This window comes from Nelumbo lutea, chromosome 5 (assembly GCF_056320005.1).
Source record: "Nelumbo lutea isolate HS-2025 chromosome 5, American lotus-T2T, whole genome shotgun sequence".
NCBI classification, from domain to species: domain Eukaryota; kingdom Viridiplantae; phylum Streptophyta; class Magnoliopsida; order Proteales; family Nelumbonaceae; genus Nelumbo; species Nelumbo lutea.
This window is the reverse complement of record NC_142688.1, coordinates 43,699,791-43,723,899: the sequence shown is the minus strand read 5'-3', so window position 1 is coordinate 43,723,899 and position 24,109 is coordinate 43,699,791. Positions and strand designations below refer to the sequence as shown.

Below are 24,109 nucleotides of genomic sequence, written 5' to 3'. Positions count from 1 at the left end.
AAGGAACAAAGCAAACAAGAAACCTCTGAGCAAGAAACCTACCCGAACTCAGGCAGACCGCAATAAGCTTGGCCTCCATTAAGTACTGATGGCATTTTAACCCTTGACGTGCCCATTGTCGGAGGCCCTTCACTGTCTCCTTATCAAGAGTGACATCAGAATCAGGAGCGGCCTCCCCCCACCCGGTCTAAAAAGGCCACCCTTGTGCACTTCGCACCCCGAAGTAGTCCCGCTTCCACGCTGGGACCTTGTTGGGAAGTTCGTGCAGAAGCTTAAAACCCGAGCGAGGAGAAAGGTAATATGTTTGTCTTCCCCCGGGAAGAGAACCCGCTTGTTTCTTGAGCATTAAAATAGAGGAGAATATCTCCAAGTCTAAAGGGAAGCCCTGTTCGCAAAAAAGGGAGGCTGTCCCCACCAAGTTCCGAATAGAGTTCGGATGAAGCTGGCCAATGGTAACGCCGAAGTGGTTTATGACCTCGATGAGAAGGGGGTGGAAAGGCAATCGCAGCCCCGCAACGAGCTGCTCCCGAAATATCACGATCTCATCAGGACCGTGTTCCCAAGGAAAGCTACCCGAAGGAATGAAATAGGCATACCCATCGGGCAAATTGTAAGAAATAATAAGAGATTGGAGCTCCTCGGGCATCATGGTCGAAGGACCAAACCTATCTAGCATCTGTCCTTGACGAGAGGTAGACGCCAACTTGCCCGAAGCGGCTCAGCCTACGGGTTCGAAGTTGTCCTCAAGTTCTACCTCAGGATCACTAAGGCCATCGGGGGATGAGACTCGGTTCGTAGAACCTACATCAGACCTACTCGAAGAATCGTCTGACCTATCCAAGCTAGATATCGAGGAGAAAAGGTGGATTCAAGAAAGTACTCAGTCGAAAAAAATGTTTCAAAGGCTCTAGAAACCGAAACAAGCAAGAAGACCTTGGAGGCGAAATAACAAGCCTAGACACAAATTGAAAGGCTTGGGTGCAAGCTCAAGAAGCAAACCGCAGAAGTGACAAATCGACTGGGGTCCCCTACTATTTATAGCTACGGTAACCAAGAACCAACAGTGCAGATCAAAGTCAACCCGATGGCTCGCATTCGCGCTGACCGCACGTCCCCTGAGACCAAGACGTGATTGGCGCACGTCTCTCTGAAATGGACGAAACGTCAGTGCACATCTTTCTGAAACCGATAATGCACCGGTGCACGTCTTTCTGAAACTGATAATGCGCCGCACACGTCTTTCTGCAACTGACAACTGCCAGCACGTCTCTTCAAAACGGCAGTGGTGCGCTTTTTTCAAAATCAAAAGACTCGCTGTCACGTTCCCAGTGGCACGATTTTTTGAAATTTAAAATAAACGCGTGCTGCCACGTCTGTCAACATTTGTAAGCAGGCAGGCACGTCTCCCACCTTTTTGGACACTCCAGAAAACCGAAGAACCCTGATAAAGCACCTCACGCTATCAAGATTTAAAGAACGGGACAAATCCACCTACCACCTCGCGAACTCCCCACGCCAGGGCAAGACGCTTGGCGCGAGGAGTGGGGGGCAATTGATGAAGGAAGATTTGGCCTGACCTCATAGTTACGTAACACATGGCAAAGGCAACAACTCGGCAAAAAAGCACACCTAAGGTGTGCACACCAAGGGGAGAAACCAGCGGACCGAACTCCCCTACCAGCGGCCCGAACTCCTTATTAGGAGCCCGAACTCTCCCTTCAGCCCCAAGCCACTCAGACAGTACCCCGAACTGTCCCGCCATATAGCAGTTCGAGACACACCTCGCCGAACTAGCCTGCCTGCAACTCACACCTCACCGAACTGGCCTGCCTTATAGCAGTTCGAGACTCACCTCACCGATCTAGTCTGCACTGGCAATACAAGACATACCTCCGAACTCAAAACTTCACCTTGCTCACCACTCCAGCACCGCCTCCAGAATGCCAAACCGAACAAACCGTACCATGCCTGACACCGAGGAAGTTTGTAGGCAGGGGTGGCGCACTTGACTGACTTGGGATCTGACGCTTGACGGCCGCACTCCAAACAACCACCTACCACCGCCACCTGACACCGCCATCTCCAGTTACAGAGATGGCTCTGACAAGGAGCAGTGGCGGTTCTGTCTCAGCAGAAAGGAGGACACCCGAACTGACAGAAACAAAGGTAATCATACCCGACCTGACAGGGGCTCCAGAGTGAGTACACGAAGTGGTTATAAAAGGCCCCCTACCCCCAACAACAAGGTATGTGAACTTTGCGCCATCTAGTCTTTACTTTGCCTTTGAGAGAATACTAACTTGAGCTTCGGAGTTATCTCGCCGGGTTCCCCCCGGAGTTCCCTCATCTTCTCCGTTTCAGGCTCCCCGTCGCTCCAGTCAGAGGCGAAATTGTTGACAGCTAAGACCGGCCGGATTGTGCTCCATCAATAACCTTCTTCGAAAAGTGTTATTTTTGTTGCTATTAGGGGCAAAAAGTTGCCCTTATATGCTAGAATAAATAGATTTGCTCCCACTTGAAATGAAAGATGAAAAACAACCCCCTAAAACATCTGTTATCACCAAGATTAAATCATAAATAATTTAATACTAGAAAAGAGAAAAAGGAAAATAAATTTGACAAGAAATTCATCAATAACTTCTCTTACTTGAGCAGTCTTCTATGATGTTGGGCATTTGATACATGACAAAACAACCCCTAACACGTATACATTCTTCTGCACAAACCAAATGAAGCCTCGATGAATTCACCCTTGATTTATCCAGATAGAAGGAAAAGACAATATTGAAACTGATCATGTATGGATTGGAGGCAATGTCGATGACCTCCTTCCGTTGGAATCTCCTCTCTATCTTCTCTACGTTTTCTTAACTCCTTGTTATTGGTGGCGGAAGGTAGCACTCGCTCTCTTTGTCCAACACAAAAGAGATACTACCATGAAGGTTAAGGGAGAAGGGAGATAAAAACCTAAGAGAGAAAATAGGTTTACAAAAACATATAAAACCAGCTAAAAGGAGGAGAAATAAAATGATTCTTAGAGAGATGTGAGTGGAAGAGAAAACTTTGTTCTCCAGGTTCGGTTCTATGGAAACTACAATAAACTTTGAAGTTCAAGTTCGAAAGAGTAAAGTGAGAGAAATGTATTAGAAAGTTAGAGACATTGGTTGTATTTATAAGAAGTTTTTTTTGGAATAATAAATGTATATAGCTACAGTTTTTTTTGGAATAATAAATAATCCATACCATATATGGACAAGTGGGAGTAGTGCCCCATTCTCCGAGATCACATCCTCTGCATGGTTGTAGATTTTTTCTGCAAGTCGAGTAATAATCCACCACGTGTTGTAACAGAGGAGACCGGATCTTTTCTTTTACTGAGGCGCTTTACATGCACATCATTCATGTATTGGGAATGATATTTTCAGTGCACAATGGGTGTGCCTGTGAGGAGCAGGTCCCATCATGTAATGGAGGGGTGGAAAGGTCATAGTTAATGGCTTGTGATGGGGGACCGGATCTGTTCCTCACACCTGGTGCCTCACATGTACATCCTATCATGCATTAGAAACATATTAAGGAGATGTTCCTAATGTACAGTGGATGGGAAACTAATTTATTATTTTGAAGAGATCAAGGATGGAGTTCTGTCATTTTGGAATTAGATTGCCTTCTGTTGTTCCTCAGTCATGTCTTCCTATTTTAGATGATATCAAATATTTATGTGACAGTTAAGTAAATTTTCTTATGTTTATGAAAAGAGCATCATGTAAGTTTGCCCATTTAGTGGCTCAATTTGTTGCTTTGATAATTTGAATTTGAACTAGTCTTTGTTACCATAATGAAATGCTATTTCTATCCATTAATAAAAATCCAAGTTGATTATTCCTACGGGTTCTCTTTCATCTGGGAATTTGGTATGCATTTGACGATAGTTTATTATCTTCTAAACATCCATTGACTCATGAACCTCAGCCCCCAAACAGAGACGATCTCCTATTTCTTACCAGTCTCGAGTTCGTTGAAAACAACTAAAACTAAGGTAGTATCAAAGAGAATTCAAGCCATTCTTAAACAAATGCAATTTAACGGACTTAGGGAGAGAAAAATGTTTGTGGTCCTCAAGCCACTGGTGGTTGTATTTGCAGTGGTTCAGCGATGAGTGTTGGGTTGAAGAAGAATGAATGATTTGCTCTAGCTTCGGCCTATTTTGTTTTAGATTATCACACTTTGCTTTACCAGAGAAGGAAAATGAAGGAGGGGAGAGAAAATGAAGGCAGTGGGTTGTTGATTTGGAGGAAAAGGGAAGAAGAGGTGGCCCAGTTGGAGTGTTGGATTGCCCATTTGGATGAAGAGGGAAGAAAAAATAAAAATAAGGAGAGAGATACCGATAGAGATTGCGTGTACCGGTGGCACAACCATCCCCGATGAACGATGGAACAAGAAGAGTTCAGAGCAGAGGAGGCATGACGAGCTAGAAAAAGAAAGAGGGGAATCTAATAATGATAAAAAGGTTTGGTGGGTATTCATTTCAGTCGAAACGGCCGTTAAATATTCCTTTCCACTACTCCATCACGTTACGTTAAATGACGTGGTGGATTGTTATGCAAATTTTTTTCTGCAACGCCGATGCAGATGATGTGAACTCCTGTGTATGAAAGCTCTAAATGGATATTACCCCCCAAAAGTTGCCTTAAAGGCAAGAAACCCAAGGGGATATTTGTCCCAAAGCGAAAGTTTAAGGGTTTTAATCGAAAATAAAAGTTTATGGGTGATTGTCGGGGTCTTCCGGTCTTTGTAATTTACCCAAAATAAAACAAAAAAAAAAAGACCCTTGGCTCTCTTCCGGCTGTCAGACTGTGGTTACTAGTGCATAGAGAAGCATATCAGTTTGTTGGTGGTTCGTTTTGAAGACATGGTGCTACAGTTGGAGTTGGACTATTACGAATTTTGACACTCTTCTGATCTTCTCTCATCCCTTCGGTTAATAGGAGGCATTGCAGACGGGAATATTGTTGGTAAGTTGAACATTTTTCTCTTTATTTTTTTGTTGTTTCTTGGATCCTGTAAGCACTTTTTCGAACTGGCCTTTTTTCTGAAAATCGAGAGGTCTGAAATCCATACAGATCGTTGATCTTGTTGGGTACTTGGAATTTTTACGGGGCTTGAGATTTTTTATTTCCCAAATGAGGGTTATATCCTTGTGACCTGATTTACAACTCCGTTGCTCAGTAGTCGCTACTTCAGTTGATAGTCTTATCCTCCAGTACTTCCTGCTAAATGTTTTTGACGTATCTCGTAAAATACAAGAATTCCACCACATGTTTGTGAAAATTCCTCTTTATGCGGAGGGGGACGATTATTTGAGCCTATCATCGTCCCCTTCATTACCCCCCACCCTAAGCACAAGTCTACGAAGCTGATGAGCGCCGAACAGACCCAGAATTTTAGCAAAAATAGTGGGAAGTAGAAAGGAGCAAAGTTGGATTGGATGTCAATATTAATGGAGAACTCCACTACCACGCGGTGTTCATGGACCTGTCCGTTAACCGATCCTATGCTTTCTTTTTCTTTGAAATACTGAACTGATACCGAACCGAATCAATTTGGTTAACCAAGGTCTGTCTTTATCCAATTTATCCATCCATTGGATAAAGACATTCTAGCTTCTGATGTCCTAGTTAGAGATAACCAAGGTATATCCTTTAATCTCAACTTCCGTAGAGTTCTGACAGACATTGAAGCCCAAGAAGTTTCCTCCCTTCTCTCTTTAAATGAAGCCTTCCTCTCTTCTCAGCCCGTGATAAACGTATCTGGTCTTTATCTCCCGACGGCATTTTCTCCACTAAATCCTTTTTCACCCACCTTACTTCCAGATCTCCTCCTGCCTTCTTGGTGAACAGAATTTGGCCTCGTGTGGTACCTCTCAATATCTCTTTTTTTTTTTTTTCTTTTTTATTTGGGAGGCGGTTTGGGAGCATATCAACACTTGTGACATGATACAAAGAAGAAGATTAGGATATTGGTACCCCTCTCCCTACATTTGTGTCATGTGCATGATGGATGGTGAATCATCTAGTCACTTTTTAATTAATTGTGAGGTGGCTCGTTCTCCTTGGCAATTCTTCCTTGATATGATGTTTGGTTCTAGTTTCTATTGGGCTCCTCCCAATCGTGTGGAAAACTTCTTTAATCAGTGGCCTTCTTGCAAAATGGGTTCAAGAGGTAAAATCCTTTGGAGAGCCTTAACACATGTTGTCATGTGCATAGTTGTCAAGGCGATGCCTAGGCGGGTGCCTAGGCGACAAGGCGCTCTTGGAGGCTTGCCTCGTCCAGTTGCCTAGCAGTTTTGTGCACTGGGTAATAAAATACTTTTATAATTTTAACTTTTGACATTATAATTATAAAATAGACATTATTAAACTAGAATATTCATTTTATGTGTTTATATATTAATTTCTTTTTATTATTTTCTTATTTGTTAGGGTTTAATCAATGCAAACATTGCTAACTGCTGTATTGAACCCATGGTTCAAAGTATCGATACACCTTTGTGTATCAGTAGAGGCGTATTAGTACTTGTAACGATACTCCCCCTATTTTTTTTTTCTTTGGTTTTCAATTTCATTTATATATATATATTATTTAAAAAATGGGTCCTCGAAAACACCTATAAAGTGTAAATAGGTGTATCGAGACCCCAAAGATACAATACAATACACCCGATACAGTGCGTATTGTATCAAAATTTTGATCCTTGATTGAGCCCTCAAAAATTTCAAAGCCTGAACCAATAAGCAAGGGAAGAACTTAAAATTTTGTCTAATCAACACATTTTCTTCTTCTTCCACCTTTTCTTTTCTTCTTTCCTATAACAAAAGTAGGGGCTCTGCCCCTATATTTTGTGAATTTTCTTTTCTTTGTTCTTTTTCTTCTCATAAAATGTTGATTTTCTAGACTTAAACATGAAATTTATACTTCTCTTATGAAAATTATGAATAATTATTAAGGAAAGATGGTTATGGAACCTAGGGAACTACCCTAGGATATATGGTTTTACTTTAAAAAAAATCCATTGCCTAGGCGCCTAGGCGACTAGGTGACAAGGTGCCCCCCTGTTGCCTAGCCTCGCCTTGGCGCCTTGAAAATCTAAACAGAGAGGGTTCTTTGATTTGGGTTTATAGTGGCCCAGTTGGTGCTGTAGATGCTTTAGAAGCTGAAATCAGAGCTTTGGTGATGGGTCTGATAACTGTTAGATCTCTGCAGCTGAATTCTTTTCTCATTGAGGGGGATTCCAGAAATGTTATTAATTGGGCCTCCCATCCAGAAAAGGGCCTTTGGAGGTTGGGTCATTTCCTCAATGAGATTTCTGAAATAGCCTCTTCTCGGCATTGCGGCTTTAGATGGATTACAAGGGAGCTGAACTCAGTTGTGGATCTTTTGGCTAAATCTGGGGTGGATAGGAATTTTTTATATAGTGCTAACATGTTCCCCTCCCTTGATACATGCGGTCTATGGAGAGCTAGAAAAAGGAGGGTGATTAGAGGTTTGAATTGGGCCTTTGCCCCATCTTGGGGGTATCCTCATGATCTAGAAGAATGAGGAAATGGAATGGTTGGGAGGAATTAATTGGATAGTATTTAATTTTAACTAAAGTTAAAAGGATATCTGATGGGAGGGAATGGGTTTTGATGAACGTCTATTTCTGGGTGGTGACTTTAATGTAATGGGATTTATGAATGAAACAAATAACCCAAATCAAGGCATAGCCACGAGTATGAGGAAGTTTAATGCACTGGTGAAATCATTAGAATTAAAAGAGCCTCCTTTACAAGCTGCTTTCACTTGGTCCAATTTCCAAGAAATCTTAGTATGCTCCAAGTTGGGTGGATTCTTGTTTTTGGTGGATTGGGAAGAACTATGGGGAAGCTTGGCATTGAAAGCACATCCTAGAGGATCAAAGCTAGGAAAGTCTTTAAGCTCTGACCATTTCTCTAGTTCTTTAAGCTAGGAAAGTCTTTGTAGGGGTCTTGCCCCATTTAGGTTTGAAAACATGTGGCTAGAAGATCTTGTCTTCATTGAAAAAATAAAGGAGTAGTGGATAGAAGATAGAGTCATTTTTGAAAATAAGGGTGTGAGTTTTGCTAAAAAATTGAAGTGATTGAAAGAAAGGATCAAAGCTTGGAACAAAAAGGAATTTGGAAGACTAGAGGAATCCAAGTAAAGGATCGCAAAAAGGATAGAAGAGTTGGACTTGAAAGAGACTCAGAGAGAGTGTAGTGGGGAGGATCAAACAAAAAGGTGGAGGCTGAAAGTAGAATTGGAAGAGATCCTAAATAAGGAGGAACTCTCTTGGAGGCAAAAATTGAGATGTAAATGGCTCTTGGAAGGAGATGATAATACAAAACTTTTTCACTCTTTAGCAAATGGGAGGAAGAAAAACCTAATTTCGAGCATTGAGGTGGATGGATAAGTAATAAACAAGGAAGAGGAAATAATTAAGGTGATAGTGGACCATTTTAAAGCAATTCTAATCAATCTAGGGGAGAGAAACTTGAGCGTCCTAGAACTAGATTAGACAAAGTATCTCCTGCCCAATCCCTAGTTGCATAGAAATCTTTTAGTTTGGAAGAAACTAAAGAGGTAGTGTTCTCAAATTTCAATGGAGAAATCAGAAGCTCCTGGTGCAGATGGTTTTTCTATGGATTTTTATTAGGATTGTTTGGAAATAATCAAAAGCTCCTAGTAGCAAATGAGTGCATTATGGAAAATAGAAAGAAGGGAGAGAAGTGTTTGAAAGTGCACTGTTTCCCCTTTTCTATGATATGGTGGATTGATCTTTCCTAGTTAACATGTTGGAGACAATTGGTTGGGATATTGGTGGATAAAATGGATGAAAGGTTATATTAATTAGTGCACGTGGATAAAATGGATGAAAGGTTGTATTAATTAGTGCACTATTTAATCCTAGTAAATGGTGTTGCTAGAGCCTAGACATTTCTTCTCGGTAAAAGGAGGTTTGAGATAGAGAGACCCCATTTCCCCTTTCTTTTTCACTTTGGTGGCTGAAGTTTTTAGGGGTTGTGTAATGTGGGCACGAATGAGGTGTCGCCTAGACGACCATGGGGCGCCTAGGCGCCTAGGCGCCTAGGTGTCGCCTAGACGACGGAATCTATAAATTTAAAATCTATAGGTTTTTATACTTCCTAAAGGACCTAAACTATTTTATAAGTCATATTTGCTTACTAGCTACACATTACACTAAGCATAATCAATTCAGCATGGCATACAATCAAGTTTCAGAATTCAAATTTTCAAAATAAAGCATAATGCAAATCAGAAAATTCAATATTGCAGTATTCATGTATTTCCTAAATCCTAAGTAAGCAAGCAACCATAATGCAAATCAGCAAATATTGCAATACTTATATACAAATAGAAATTAAAAAAAAATCAGCCATACAATTAAAACAAAACTGATAAAAAAATAAAAGAGCATTAGAGTAGTTCAGCCATGTAAAAAAACATTAATGAAACTAAATAAAACTTAAAACATTTCAAATCTCAATTTTTAGATTCAGCATAGCATACAATCAAGTTTCAGTTCAGATTTTCAAAATAAAACATTTCAAACATTTCAAATCTCAGATTTTCCAAAAAAAAAAAAAAAACAAAAGAACGGACTCAACTCAAGGAGTCAAGGGGCGAATGACTGTTGGACTCATGGCCTCATGGGGCGGAGTGGAAGAAGAAGAAGAAGAAGAAGAAGAGTGGAGAGAGGACTGACTACTAAGAGGAATAAAGGGGCTCCGCCCCTGATTTAAAAAAAAAAAAAAGAAAAGGAGGTTTGGCGGAGCCCCTGCTTTTCAACTGAAGAAGGCCGAAGCTGAGGTGCGATGGAGTTGGGCTGGGGCTCGGATGCTCGGTTCGGCTCTCCTCCCTCTCCAATCGAACAAATAGAACCATTTTGTCTTAATACTAAAACCCTTTTGTCAAAGGGTTTTCTTTAATCTTAATATTAAAATGATACCATGTTGCAGATGTATTTTAAAAGAATACAACCACCAATAAAGTATCAAACCAATAAATTAAAAAAATAATAGTGCGCCCGCCTAGGTGCCTAGGCGCCCGCCTATGTTTCTGGGCGGGCGCCTAATATATAAAACTTGGGGCGTTTGGGCGAGGCAACCATAAAAAACCGCCTAGTCGCCTTGACAACTATGATGGGAACTTGGGGATGAAATAAAGGACCATTTGGTGAAATGGGAGCCATTATGTAGATCAAAGGAACAAGGTAGGTTAGGTATTAGGAACCTAGTTCAAAGGAATACAACCTTACTAGACAAATGGTTGTGGAGATTTTTGGAGAAAGTGATGGGCTATGGCACAGGGTCATTGGAAGCATTCATGGTGTTATGGAAAATGGGTGGAATGCAAAGGTTGCTCCTTTTGTTAAACCTCCCCTTGGAAAGCAATACATGAGGTTGCAGGTGGGCTCCCCCACAAGATGGTGTTTGGGAAATTTTCTGTTCTCTCTTTGGTTGCAGGTGGGCTCCCCCACAAGATGTGGTAGGTCTTTTTAATCCCAACTTCCTTAGGCGACCAAAAAAGAGAGGGAAAATTATATTGAGGGTAGTAGTGATATGGACAATTTGGGAAGAAAGAAATCAATGAAATTTCAATGGCAACTTCACATAAGGAGGAGCTAATAGAAGGCGTTAAAGTTAGAGCTGCACATTGGGTTAAAACACTGGAACTCGTTTGTGTATTCTCATTTAATGAGAAAATGAGGTCTTGGTCAGTAGTGGTGCAGGTTGATAAAAGGAAAGACAAATGTGATTGTGGAATTTAAACCTGTAGTTGAAAATATAATGAAACTACACTTTGATGGCTCTTCTATGGGTAATCTAGGGAGGGTAGTGCATAGGGGAGCGTGTTCAGGAACCAGTTGGATTTGGTAGTGGTCATGTGTTTAGGACCAATTGGCATTTGTGACTCGGTTAGAGCTGAAATATTGGCATTGCTACAAGGGCTAAAACTTGTAAATCAGCTAGGCTTCTGAGAGATAAGTGGAAGGTGACTCAAAATTAGTAATTTATTGGACAAGACAATTCAGCACCCTGAATTACATACATGAATTCAGGGAGATAGAATGTCTTTCAAGGGAACTCAGTACCACTTTTACCTGGGCTAGAAGAACTGCAAATGGAATTGCAGATGTATTAGAAATAATAGGGAGTTAACAGACTTCAATTATTCTGGGCCAAAATGTAAACCTTGATTCTTGGGTTTGGTTGGAATAATCCAATTTTGTACTAATCCTTTAATTCTATCCAAATTTAATAAATTTCTGTAGCTGATAACAACAAAAAAGAAGGGAGACATTATCTCCACGAGGTTTGGTGGCTCTAACATAGCTTTTGAAAGTTCCAATTTAAATAGTTTGCAGAAGGAAGGGTCTTTGGAGCCATGTGGATCAGTGGATGGCACCAAAATACAACCAGGTGTTGTATATGTCAAAAGAGTATGAGCAATGGATGATTAACAATGAACAAATAATTTCATGGATTTTAGGATTCAATAGAGACAAGTCTAACCTTACCCCTACAGAGAAGGTTTTCAACCCATCATCGACCTAGCTTGTCCAACCAGTCAACCTACACTCGATTGGGAATTTGGGTTCATTTATCCCCTACATCACTTGCTAAAAATCCTTGGTTGAGTCAAACAACCCAATGACCCATCCAATTAAGCCATTGAACCATTTGATCCAGTCAGTGGGTCACCAAGTTGCTGACATTAAACTTCTTTTTTAACCATAACATCATTTATTTTGAGGCAATTTCATCCAAATCCTAAAACTAATATCCTATGTTTTAAAACTAATATCCATCTAAATCCTTTATTTTCCACATTTTTCTGGTACTTTTAACTGTTTTTGTCATTAATAACTATAATTCTTACTCTCTACACCTATTTTTATTAATATGATGAATATATAATAGTATAGACATGCCCATTTTCTTTTATGGTTTTCTGTAGAAAATGGTAGTAGCTAAAATAATTGTTCTGTTGATTAGGTGCTAATAAGGGGCCATTGGTTGGTCTAATGGTAAAATCTCAGGATGGCAAGCATGAGAATGTGGGTTCGAGTCTCAGAGAAGCACAAAAAGTGCCTAAGATTTGGAATGTATCTAATCTACCCCTCCCAAGATCCCAGATAGCTAGGACCAGAATTGGATATGGACTTTTTGATTAGGTGCTAATAGCTCAAATAATTCACATTATCCTAAATGGGTAATTATTATGTGTAGTTTCTAATTTGACAATGTTAATTTGTTTATTATGTATATTTACTAAATAATGCATGTTATCCTGATTGCTAATTGGTATTAGGGAGGTTTACAAGCTTAAATACATTTTCTGAAGATAAAGATAGGATTAAATGACACCATTATCATTACTTGGTGGTTGTGTGCTGGTTTTTATTATTTTATCTAAATATGATATCATGATTAATTTGGGTTCAAGAACAGTCCACTCTAGGCAATCCGAATCAGGGATGAACCAGGCTGTTAGATATCAGGAAATAATGGATTGCATGGCCGATCATCATTTCTCCCTCAATGGGACTGTGGATGGACTGTTCTCTTTGATCAAGAGTCAACAATCTGTCAAACATAGTTAGCTTATACTGACAGAATATTTCTCAGATGCAGAAAACTCAGAGATTTAAGAAAGAATCCATTATTAATGTCAACCATATAGGTCAAGCATATAGACGAATATGCTCCACATATATAGTTCATGCATATAGGCCATGCCTATGATGTGTATTGCCTCAAAGTACTGCCCCATGTTCTATAGAAAGTTGTCAATCATCTTGACATCTTTGGCCCATTAAACCTTGGAGGCTTGGGTGCCTTCACTCTAGGCATGCCCCATAGAGCCCCACTCTCCAGATGTGCCATGGCCTTCTTACACAAGGCCATGTCTCTCCTCAGCTCCTCTAGCTGAGCTAGGGGTGCAACTTGGGCAGACTCAGGTTGGGTTTTTGTCAAAATTTGAATGGGTCCAGCCTGAAGGCCTGAAATTGAATCAGTGTAAAATGCCAACTCAGGCCAACCTGAGTTGCACCCCGGAGCTGAGCCTGGATGGTGGACAAGTCCTCCCTCGACTTGGATTCTAAAGCCCCATGGTGCTCTGCATGCCTGGCTTTGTTGAGGGAACCTAGCACTCTCTCCTAGAGGTCCTCAAGTTCCTTATCAAGGTCATCAGCACGTGCGCTCTTCCCCCATACTTGTCATGCATGTTAGCTAGGCTGAACTCCAGCTTGGCAAATCTAGCTTTCCAAGCAGCAAGAATGTCCTTTAACTGTCCCTCACCTTCTGGTATTTGCCAAGTCTATAGACTTGTTGAATACATCAGTTGCCGAGTGTATGGTATTCATAATAAACCCTGACTATATGGCTATTGTAGAATAAAACCAGTAGTTTCTTCAAGACAAAGAAGAAAAGCTTTATTGCTATGATTCCATTTGTTCATGAAACATTACTTACTACTGATAATATGGATTTTTATGTCTATATTTTCTTAGTTAATTTTGTGATCATATAAATACTTTTATGCTTGGTGCAGAGACGAGTAACTGGTACGCAATTTGCTTGCTTCTCTTGCAAATAGTTGCTGTTTATGGCATCGATATTGGATCACCAAGCCTCCATCATTGATGGAAAGGCCATTGCTCAGACGATCCGATCTGAAATTGCTGCTGAAGTTTGCACTCTTTCTGAGAAATATGGCAAAGTAACCAAATCTATCACTAGTTGTTTATTCATTTCAACTGTTATCTGCATCTTGGTTCATGATCTGATCTTTAAATTCATTCTAGTTGATATTTACACACTGAAGAACTAATCTGACCTTTGATTTTCCATAGGTGTAATTCAATGTTTTTTTTTTTTATCAGTATAGATGTAATTCAATGTTATTAGTCCATTTTCCTGAAATGCCAAACTGAATTAAGAAACAGAAATTATGTCGACACTGATTAGTTTCTCAACAAATCTTTAATCAAATATTACCTGGGATTTCTTTGTTGGTGTTCTATTTTGAAAGATAGTTAGAACATTGTCCATATCTTGCTGACTGTTTTTTAGTGTGTTTGATTAATATTTTTTTAGTGGGCTTGATCTAAGATCTCCTGGGCATCCTTTTTCAACATCACTTTCTGTGGTCATCTTACATGGTTTTGGAGACCTTAATGGTAGAGCTTACTGGCAGCTCAATTTTTAAATTTAGCATGCAAGGAGGTTTTCTTATGAAGTTTTACTTCAATGTAGTTGATTTGAGGATAAGAGCTGTAATAATTTGTCAGCTGATCTTCTCAGGTTCCGGGGTTAGCTGTTGTCATTGTTGGCACCAGGAAGGATTCTCAAAGCTATGTATCTATGAAGAGGAAAGCATGTGCTGAAGTTGGGATTAAGTCTTTTGATGTAGATCTGCCAGAGCAAGTATCTGAAGCAGATTTGGTTGAGAAAGTCCATGAGTTAAATGCAAATCCTGATGTTCATGGTTGGTTGTTTTTAACTTTTTGGACTTTCCATATTTTTGATATCAGGGGATTGACTTTTACCATTATAGAATTCACTAAAGATTATTTTTGTCTTGTTTACAGAAACTAATAAAATGTCTTCCATTTTATTCTATACAATTAATAGAAACTGGTATATTTTTTATTGTATATTACTGTATCTCTACTCTTAGCAAACATACTGCAGGAATCCATGGCCTTTTCAGTTTACCTGATTCAAATGTTCCAATTCCTATTTAACACCTAATAGAAATGTATGTTGCTCTATTGACAGGAATTTTGGTACAGCTGCCACTACCAAAGCATATAAATGAAGAGAATGTCTTAAGTGAAATTAGCATTGAGAAGGATGTTGATGGGTTTCATCCACTGAACATTGGCAAGCTTGCAATGAAAGGGAGAGAACCCCTGTTTCAGCCTTGCACCCCAAAGGTAACATCCTTGGTGCCTTTTTGGGAGGGCTTTCATGCAGTGACTTCTGGGTTGCAACTTGTAAGGTACACCCCACATGGAAAACCGTGATGCTATGTTGGGTGAAAAGCCTAGAAAGCCCAGAAACGCTTACATTGAGCTGAGAAATCAACTTTCCAGTGAAGCTAGTTTTGGGTAGCCTCTTTGAAGCGGTTCAATCGATCTTATAAACATGCTTGGTCATTTTAAATATTGATTTTATTTCATCCTTTCAGATTTCTATTGTATATGCATGTGCACTTGTGTCTGTGTTTTTGGTTTTTGAAAGTTGGTATTTCTGGTTTTCTTTACAGGGATGTCTTGAGCTTCTACACCGCAGTGGTATCAGTATAAAGGGAAAGAGAGCAGTGGTGGTAGGTAGAAGCAACATAGTTGGGTTGCCAGTTTCACTGCTACTTATGAAAGCAGATGCAACTGTTACTATTGTTCACTCACATACACATAATCCTGAAAGCATCATTCGTGAAGCAGACATTGTTATTGCTGCAGCAGGACAAGCAATGATGGTAACTAAAGATATCATTCAAAATAATAGAGTAGTCTCTATATCATTCACTTTTTCATTTCTCCGAAGAATTCATCTTTATAAATCATCAACTTGGATTGTAATTGTGCTTTTAAAAACATTCATACTTTTAGGGTGCAACCATTAACCTTGCTAAAATCAGTATTTGCCTTTCTATGGTGGTCCAATAGAATGGATGCTATTTGTTTTAAAATAAGGAAATGTGAGGTAGCCAGTGGGACAATGAAAATGGAAGTACCATAGCAATTTGATAGTAAAGCAACTACTTCCATTGGAAATGGCTTAAGAACATAGGAAGCAGAAAAAAATGTTCCATAAATTGAAGTATTCATGATCATCAATCAAGTTGAAATTTGTCCTAGTGAACTCATAGTTGGGAATTGGGACATACAGAAATGAGGTGTCGCCTTCTTTTCCTGCATCCAAAGCCCAGGTTATTCAAATATTAATTAGTAGTGGGTAGCGTCCCCTAGATTTTTGTCATTTATAAATTATTTCCCGAATCATATTTGCACTAGGATCATTTTTCATTCTCATCAATCCTGATGTTATGTTTACTTTAAAAATGATATCGGGCTCATATACGATTCTTTTTTCACCATTTCCCATCAGATCAAGGGTGATTGGATTAAACCTGGTGCGGCAGTTATTGATGTGGGGACAAACGCTGTTGATGACCCAACTAAGAAATCAGGATATAGGCTGGTCGGCGATGTGGACTTCCAAGAAGCATGCAAGGTAGCTGGATGGGTGACTCCAGTTCCAGGAGGTGTCGGTCCAATGACTGTTGCTATGCTACTTAAGAATACCCTGGATGGTGCTAAGCGTAAGATAGAACAGTAAATTGTTCTCTTCCGTGGACATTTCACAATACAATGTTATACAATCTAAATCTTATTTTTTGTATTAAGCATTCCACTTTCATACTTTGTGCAATAAAACGAATAAATTCTTTTATGGTGCAATAGTTTTTGTATCAAGCATTCTGCTTTCATACTTTATTAAACTATAACCTATTTCGCTATCTGAGTATTAACATCCCTGAAAGTTCCTGTCATTGTAGAATTTGTATAAATGGCTATATATATATGTTGTTGAGATTACCGTAGTACTATACTATTATATGTTTGTTGTTTTATTGGTAATCACTACACTGCTATATGTTTACAATCATAATCATAAAATGTTAAACTTGATTTTCAATAATAATGATGATGATGATGATGACGATGTTCAAAACATATCATTATGATTTAAACTTTGTAAATATCAAATTTTAAATTACTTATTATATAGATTCAAATATTAAATTGAAGAAAAATTATCAATTTACTTGAAGGATAACAGATTGGGTTCAAGGCTAGTTTGAGGTCGGTTCCATTCAGTTTTTGGGTAGAACGGACCATTTACTCAGTACTCTTAATAATAATGCAAAAATTTGAATTAATCTGAATCTTTGAGTCTAAGAAATAAGAACATTTGAGCGAAAGGAAGTAGAGAAGCTAGGCCAACCCAAATCCATTCCAAAGTATTCAAGTTGGGTCAAGATTAGAATTTAGGGTTCAACAGCTCAGGTTGGGTTATTAGTGTTGATCTCAACCCGACTTGACCTGGTTCGACTTGCAGATCTATTAAAGAGGAATAAGAAATTTAATGACAAAATAACGAGGGGAGAGAGTAAAAGTTAATTATAGAAAGAAATTTGAAATTGAATTTAGATAATAGCAATTAATAACAATTAATAAGAGAAAATGGAGCTAATGAGGGATAATAGCAATTAATGAAATTTTACATTTGAATAGAGTAAAAGTACTTACAGTACTGGTCAAGTTTCCATATGACAACTTATCAAAAGAAGTTGGTGGGACAAATTCAGAGATCCTCGTTTTCGGTAGTAACAGGGATTGGGCTGACGGGGTTGGTATGGGGCGGGGTGCATGTGTTTGGGGGAGTTCGGCTTCGGTCAGAGCAATGACCGTTCGAATAGCTTTTACAGCTTTGCATTGGGAATATGCCGGTCTCTGTTTGGGGATATGCTGAAAAACGGCCCTACCTTGCCCCATTGCTATTCCTACTCGCAATATATTGGGTGGTATAGATTTCTTCTAGGTTTTTCTCCTTATTTTTATACAATCTTCATTTTATTTATTTATTATTAAGAATTTATTAAGTCACTCCAAGGTTTTTAAAACCGATTCGGAGAATGAATCGGTCAGGGTTTGGTTCTTGGGCCTAACGGTCTGACCGTTCAAATCAAATGATCAGTTTGTTCTGACAAAATAATAAAAAAAATTAAAAAACGGTCAAAACCATTGAACGGTTCAAATGGTTCAACTATCTGGGTCAGCAGTTTGCTGATCAAATCAACATTTCTTTTGCAAATATCCGATTTTAGAAAAAAACGGAATCGATCACCTGACCAGTTCCCAGTTTTTTCTGGTCCAACCATCTGGCCCGATCTGGTTTTGAAAACCATGAGCCACTCAAATTTCTTTTAGGGCTTTTTTGTCCTTCTTCACTCGTTTTTTGCCTCCTCTGTAAAGAGAATCCTAGGAAGGTTTTTATTATTCTCTTTTGTTTGACTCTAAAAGAACCAATGTTACAATTTGTGGTCAAGGCAAAATATGGCCATGGTGCACATGATTGCGTGACATGGTACATATTTCTATGGGTCTATTATAGATAAGGATCTTCGAGGATTTGGACCCAATAAATGTTATATATTTTTTGTAAGAAAACCTGTAAATTTATGGGCAGTTATGCCATCGTCTTCCAAAGTGTGAAAATGAAGAACTTCTCTATTCATTTTGTCCTTTTTGTCTTTCTCTTCATCACTGCTGGTCAATTTTCCTTCTCTTCCATTTATTTATTTATTTATTTTTATTTTATTCTGTTTGGATGCATTGCAAAATGTTTTTCTTCCTTTCTCTTTAATTTTGCTTTTATTTGGCTAAGAGTACAACTTAGACCGGGTTGGGGTCTGGAATTTGACAAATTTCCATTTGCCCGAAACATAACCCAAGCCTAATGTAGTTGAAATTCTTTAAGGGGATATTTGAAAGTGTGGATCGCTTGTTTTGGTCCATAAAATGCCCCCCTTAATAGCATTCCTTTGATGCTACATCACAGACTGGTCCACACTATAGTGTGGACTATACAATATCTTGTCCACTGTACCACACACTCCCCTAAATCAGACAATAATCCAACACTCTAACCTTACTTTTGGCTTTTACATATCGAGGGCCTGTTTGGGAGGGCTGATTTGAAGATTCAGCCAACAAGCTGATCGATCCAACTGCTTAATTTGAAACACTTGGAATAAGTTATTCAAGCAGGCTGTGACCGATAACCCTTGGGCTCTCCTTTTAGCTTATACATAGGCTGTTCATGTGGGGCCCACCTCAGAAAGCTAGAAGCCCCCATATGTTGTGTAATGTCTTATTGAGAGATTGAATTTTGAATGTAGGGAATGTGTCATTGGCAGTAGGCCAGAATTGCCCTAAGCCTGGTCCAAGAAAGGGAGAATGCATTAACCACAATTGCAATGACACATGTGCCAAGGGAGAATGTGAAAACATAGTGAAATGCACACGCATCATTGCTTGCTGATTCAGATAACTTTACTAGGTTTTCTTTCTGGTCTTATGTGTTAATGGATGGAAACTGGAATCAAATGAAGCACGATTTATGTTCTCTTCTTTTCTTTTATTGCTCTCTTTTTCCTTCTCATTTTTCCTCATCTACTATATTTTAAGTAGAGGTGGATTTAAGTCGAGTCAAGTATATTTTAAGTAGAGGTGCATTTTATTGCTGATTCAGATAACTTCATGAGTCTCATGAGCCGAGCTTCACTAGGCTCGATTGGCAAACAAGCCTATATATCAAGTTCAAGCTCATATCAAAGCTTGGTTTAAACTGAGTCGAATCAAGCTTTTCACGAGTCGAACTCGAATAACTCGTCTAAAACTCAGCTTGTGACCACCCTGGCTGTAATGCGTGAACCCCTTTCAGAAAAGCTACCTCTAATAGAAAGTTGATTTTTCAGCTCATGTAAATGTATCTTTAGATTTTTTATTTTTTTCCAAACATGTCCCAAAAGATACCAATTTGGGCAAGATCCAGTTTAATACCACACGGGTCCCATAAGTGATGCAAAACGTGAACCATACAAGAGATCATTAATATAACTGATGCATGGTTTTCATTTAGACGTTGTCAGGGTGAAAGGAAGTGAGACAGGCCCATCAACAACATCCATAATAAGATGTTTATGCATTAAATACTTTACTTCATTTAGTCATCTACTGAAGCATGGAAAACGTGAACCTATTGAGTATGCACCATCCACGTTAGAGCTTAAATTAATGGTCTGTTCGTTGAAGCAGTAGACAAAGTCATAGCACAGAAGTTCTCTTCAGGTTAAAACCACTAAAAGGAGAGATTAATGCATACTCAACAGTAGACAACAGTCATAGCAAAGAAGTTCTGTTCGTTGAAACAGTAGACAACAGTCATAGCACATCAGCAAAATCGAGAAATATATTTAATGAGGGCATTTATGATAAATAGTTGCCATTAGGCACCACATCAGCAAAATATCAATAAACACCGTTTCAGTAAGTCCAAAATGAAATTTTCTAAAACGGAGGAAGCGTACAGAAACCAAAGTTTACTTTTATAAATTTCGATACGCACAAATGCAATTAGTTAAACATTTACTGATGGAACCAATAAACGTTTACTCAATAAACAAAAACAGAAATATTTTCTGTATTGAGCTGTAGCCCCTAAAATCCAAGTAAATGATTCCAATGCATGTGAATGTACATTGGCATTGGCGTGGCTACCATGCATAAAGATAACAACTCTTCGTCCTAAAATGTTCTATATAATTTAACAAGCTACTTCTAACCATACCCAGTCTCTCCAACTCAAGCAAATATAATGAAGAACATCCCTTGTTTTGTCATCCTTCTTTCCCTGCTATTCATCACTAGCAGTAAGTTTTTCTCGACTCTCTAGTTATTGTCCTTTCTGTTTCTTCTTCAGATATTATGGGCATTGATCTGTAAATTAGTGCCTTTCCTAATGTGAAGAGTTCAGTTTCTAAATACCATTCTAAAGATTTTTCTTTTACAGAAACAAGATGGATTGATGTAACTATTACAAGATCGAATCATGTTTTCGATGCGTTAAAAGCAAGAATTCTTTTCTTGAGAATGATGTATCGATTATAGATATGGTTAATTGAAAGCATGCATCCAATCTCTACATGAACTTCATTGTTTATGTATTTCAGTTTTAGAAGATTTTCTATCATAGGTAAGACAATACTTGCAGTAGTTCAGGGCTACCAACTGTTTTTCCTTTTCTAGTTTTAACCCTTTTGCCTATGTTTAGTTTAATAGAGAATAAGAGAGAAGCAGAAAGTTGAGGAAATTTTCTTAAATAATTTGGAAGTTTCTTAAGAATTTACACTGTTTCTCTTAATTTGTACCAAACCAAACACATTAGGAATGTAGTCAAGGTTTAAAATTTCCTAATGTATAACTATACTGGCCAATACACTACAATTTTTAATATTTAACTCCACTCTTCTCTCTCTCTCTCTCTATCAATTCATGTATTTAAGACAAATTTTTAAATTCAAATTTGTCTTATTCTTGATCTTTCTCACTAATTCCTAAGTAACCCCTATAATTTACACACTATACTGGCCAATACAGACACACCATTCAAATTAAAATTTTCTTTTTGGTGGTTTTTTTGTCAATAAATGTTAAATTTGGTTATTAAAATTTATACATCAATAAACATTAAGATAAATTATATTGATTTTTAAAAGTTGGTATATACATACACATTTTAATTCCTTTATCATTTTTCAATGGTTAGCCATTGTGCCTTGATATCTCAAACTTATTTCTAGTCATATAAAATTTGTACTTATTGTTACTAATTAATATATTTTTTACGATTTATTCAATTTTTGTAGAGTATGCATGAGTATCTTGATTTTTCATCCATGTGTATCCAAATGTATTCTAGTATGCTTTTTAAAACTACTTTCCAATATACATTGCACTTCCATCCCTTTGAATATTGAATCACTTGGGATTTCCTACTCACTTTTCCTACCCACTCTCTACCCGTCATGAATTTGAGCCACACATCTCTACTATGAATTGAGAGATGTGTGGCTGCGATTTATGGTGGATAGAGAGTGGGTAGGAAAAGTTAGTAGGAAATTTGGGCTCTGATACTAGCAGGCTGATCTAGGTAAACCAGGTTAGACGGTTGCACGCCATCATAGCAGAGAAGTTGTTTCCTAAACGTTAGCAATTTAACCATCCGTTCCCAAGTTGAGCTGTGTTTTGTTTTTTATTCAAATTTAGGTTGCTTTTGGTAGCAAAGCTTGACTGGGTGTAAAATTTGTACTCATGGTTTAGGTTAGCTTTTTTTTCGGTAAAGGGTTTAGGTTATTAGCTATTGCTTGTTCATTAAGGCTGTCTTTGGTTGTAGTGCAATTTTATTTGCACTAGTACAAATGAGTGGGAGTGCAAATGAAAAAAAAATAATTCTTGTTTAATTTTGTTTTGGTTTTACTTTATTCTGCTTCAGATCTTGATTTACTTCATTTGTACTGCAATGAAACAAAATAAACTAAGACTTCAAGCAAAACTATATCAGAATTTACACTACTATAATGTTGTATCAGTACAAATTTATTTGCATTGCAACCAAACATTTCCAACCTGATACACTGTTTTTTCCCATTTTGCATGCATAAGCAGTGCAAATTTAACATCCCAAAACCTGATGCAAAATTTGCACCAACTTCTTCCCTCAATTAGGGCTATCAATGGGTTGGCTTTACCCGACGACTAGAACCAATAGAACTGATTATAATGGTTCTAGTTTCACAATTTTGTCCCGATTAATAATTGGGTTGGTTCTGGTTATTGCCTGTCCTGTCCTGAATCAATTTAGACCCGGAACTAATTATTTTATTAAATATATAAGATTTTCTTAATTTCTTATAATTTTATCATATTTTATGTTTGAAATGGTATATTTCCATAGATAATATTACTTAAAAATGTTTAATTTATTAACATATAAATGATATAGTATTTTCTATCATTTTTATTAAGGTCATATTATCAATTTTTAAATTTTAAGTTATTTATTTATCTAAAAATATATAGGTTTCAATATAAATGGGTCTGGACACGAAGGACCCAACTATTAACTGGGAAAGTTTTGGATCTGTTATATTGTCATGATTAATAATCCATTTGGGACTGGGACCAACCTGTCCCGACACAGACCCAATCCATTAATAACCTTAACCTCAATTTTCTCTCATGCAAAGTGAGGACCACATCATCTTGGCATCCTACCTTACTCTCGTACAAAAAAACCGGCCTCCTATCTCCATTCTGCTTCCTTTAAAGTAGAGTCACTTCATTTTACTACTCAGAGACAAATAAAACGGTCAAAATTAAACAAAAAAAAAAATATATAAAATATATATATATATATATATACAGAATTTACATTCAACCCTTTTGCACTCCCATGCATTTGCAACGATGCAAATGAAATTTGTACTGCAACCTAATACAACCTATGGAGTATATTGATCATTCAGGACGCCAACTTGTGAGAGCACTGGTCTTAATTACTCTTTAATCTTTATATTTTCTTTTGGAATGATAACCATTTGGATTATGCCATATGGTCCAATATTGTTTTGACTGATTTGTCACGTTATTCGATAAATTACTTTTATTCTTAATCAAACACGATTAATCAGAATATTATTCTCACTTTTATTCTTAATCAAACAGGCAATGCATTGGTAGCAGAAGAAGCGAAAAATTGCACTTCACCTTATTCCAGCGTGGGTCAGTGCATTGAAGAGGATTGCAACTCTGCATGTGCTAGCAAATACAATCTTGGCACCGGAAAATGTGAAACTTGCGTGGAGTGTGTTTGCAGCTACCCTTGCTGAAGCATATAAAATAATTTACCATTTCTGATCATTTATGATGCATGCAGTAAAAACTATAATCAAATAAATTAAAGCATAAATAAATGTATCTATTTCTTGAGCTGAAGTTATCAACATCTGCTGCAGGTTTTGTTTAATTAATTTAACGGTCCATAGAGCATGGAAATTTTGGCATCAAAGGTCAATGAATACCAATGAGACATGCAAGAATTGAAAGTTTTGTATAAAATAAGGTGCAAATCATAATTAATTAATGCAAATTTGAAATGGATACAAATTTCACATCTCATAAGGATCGATTCGATTTGCAGAAAGCTTCTTATGCATCTCCAAGTAAGACTCTATCTTGAGAAAAAGGATTTTTTCAAGGTCCCATAATAGTTGTTAAGAATTGTGTTGGGTTCTTTCTCCTCTTCACATGGAGATGGGATATGCTCATGTATTGGGATCTCTTGCCCACCGCGTAAGTAAATAAGTTTGCAAAGAAGATAAATAAAGTAAT

At 38.0% G+C, this 24,109-nt stretch overlaps 1 protein-coding gene and 1 long non-coding RNA gene across 3 annotated transcripts; both read left to right on the top strand.

Moving 5' to 3' along the window:
- Positions 1-3,750: 3,750 nt before the first annotated feature.
- On the top strand, positions 3,751-16,552 carry LOC148852045 (Amino acid dehydrogenase family protein). 2 transcript variants are annotated; one of them, XM_088944112.1, is made up of 7 exons: positions 4,720-5,015; positions 13,636-13,803; positions 14,181-14,263; positions 14,388-14,571; positions 14,865-15,022; positions 15,355-15,567; positions 16,200-16,552. In XM_088944112.1, the coding sequence occupies exons 3-7, from the start codon at positions 14,243-14,245 to the stop codon at positions 16,428-16,430; spliced, it is 807 nt and encodes a 268-aa protein (XP_088800238.1). In that variant the 5' UTR covers positions 4,720-5,015; positions 13,636-13,803; positions 14,181-14,242; the 3' UTR covers positions 16,431-16,552. The 2 variants fall into 2 exon arrangements, with proteins under 2 accessions (XP_088800237.1, XP_088800238.1); XM_088944111.1 differs by lacking the exon at positions 14,181-14,263 and having other exon boundaries at positions 3,751-5,015.
- Positions 16,553-20,415: 3,863 nt separating this feature from the next.
- Positions 20,416-23,748, top strand: LOC148852044 (uncharacterized). Its single transcript, XR_016099637.1, has 2 exons — positions 20,416-20,589; positions 23,444-23,748. It is a non-coding gene; the product is annotated as an uncharacterized LOC148852044 (long non-coding RNA).
- Positions 23,749-24,109: the final 361 nt, after the last annotated feature.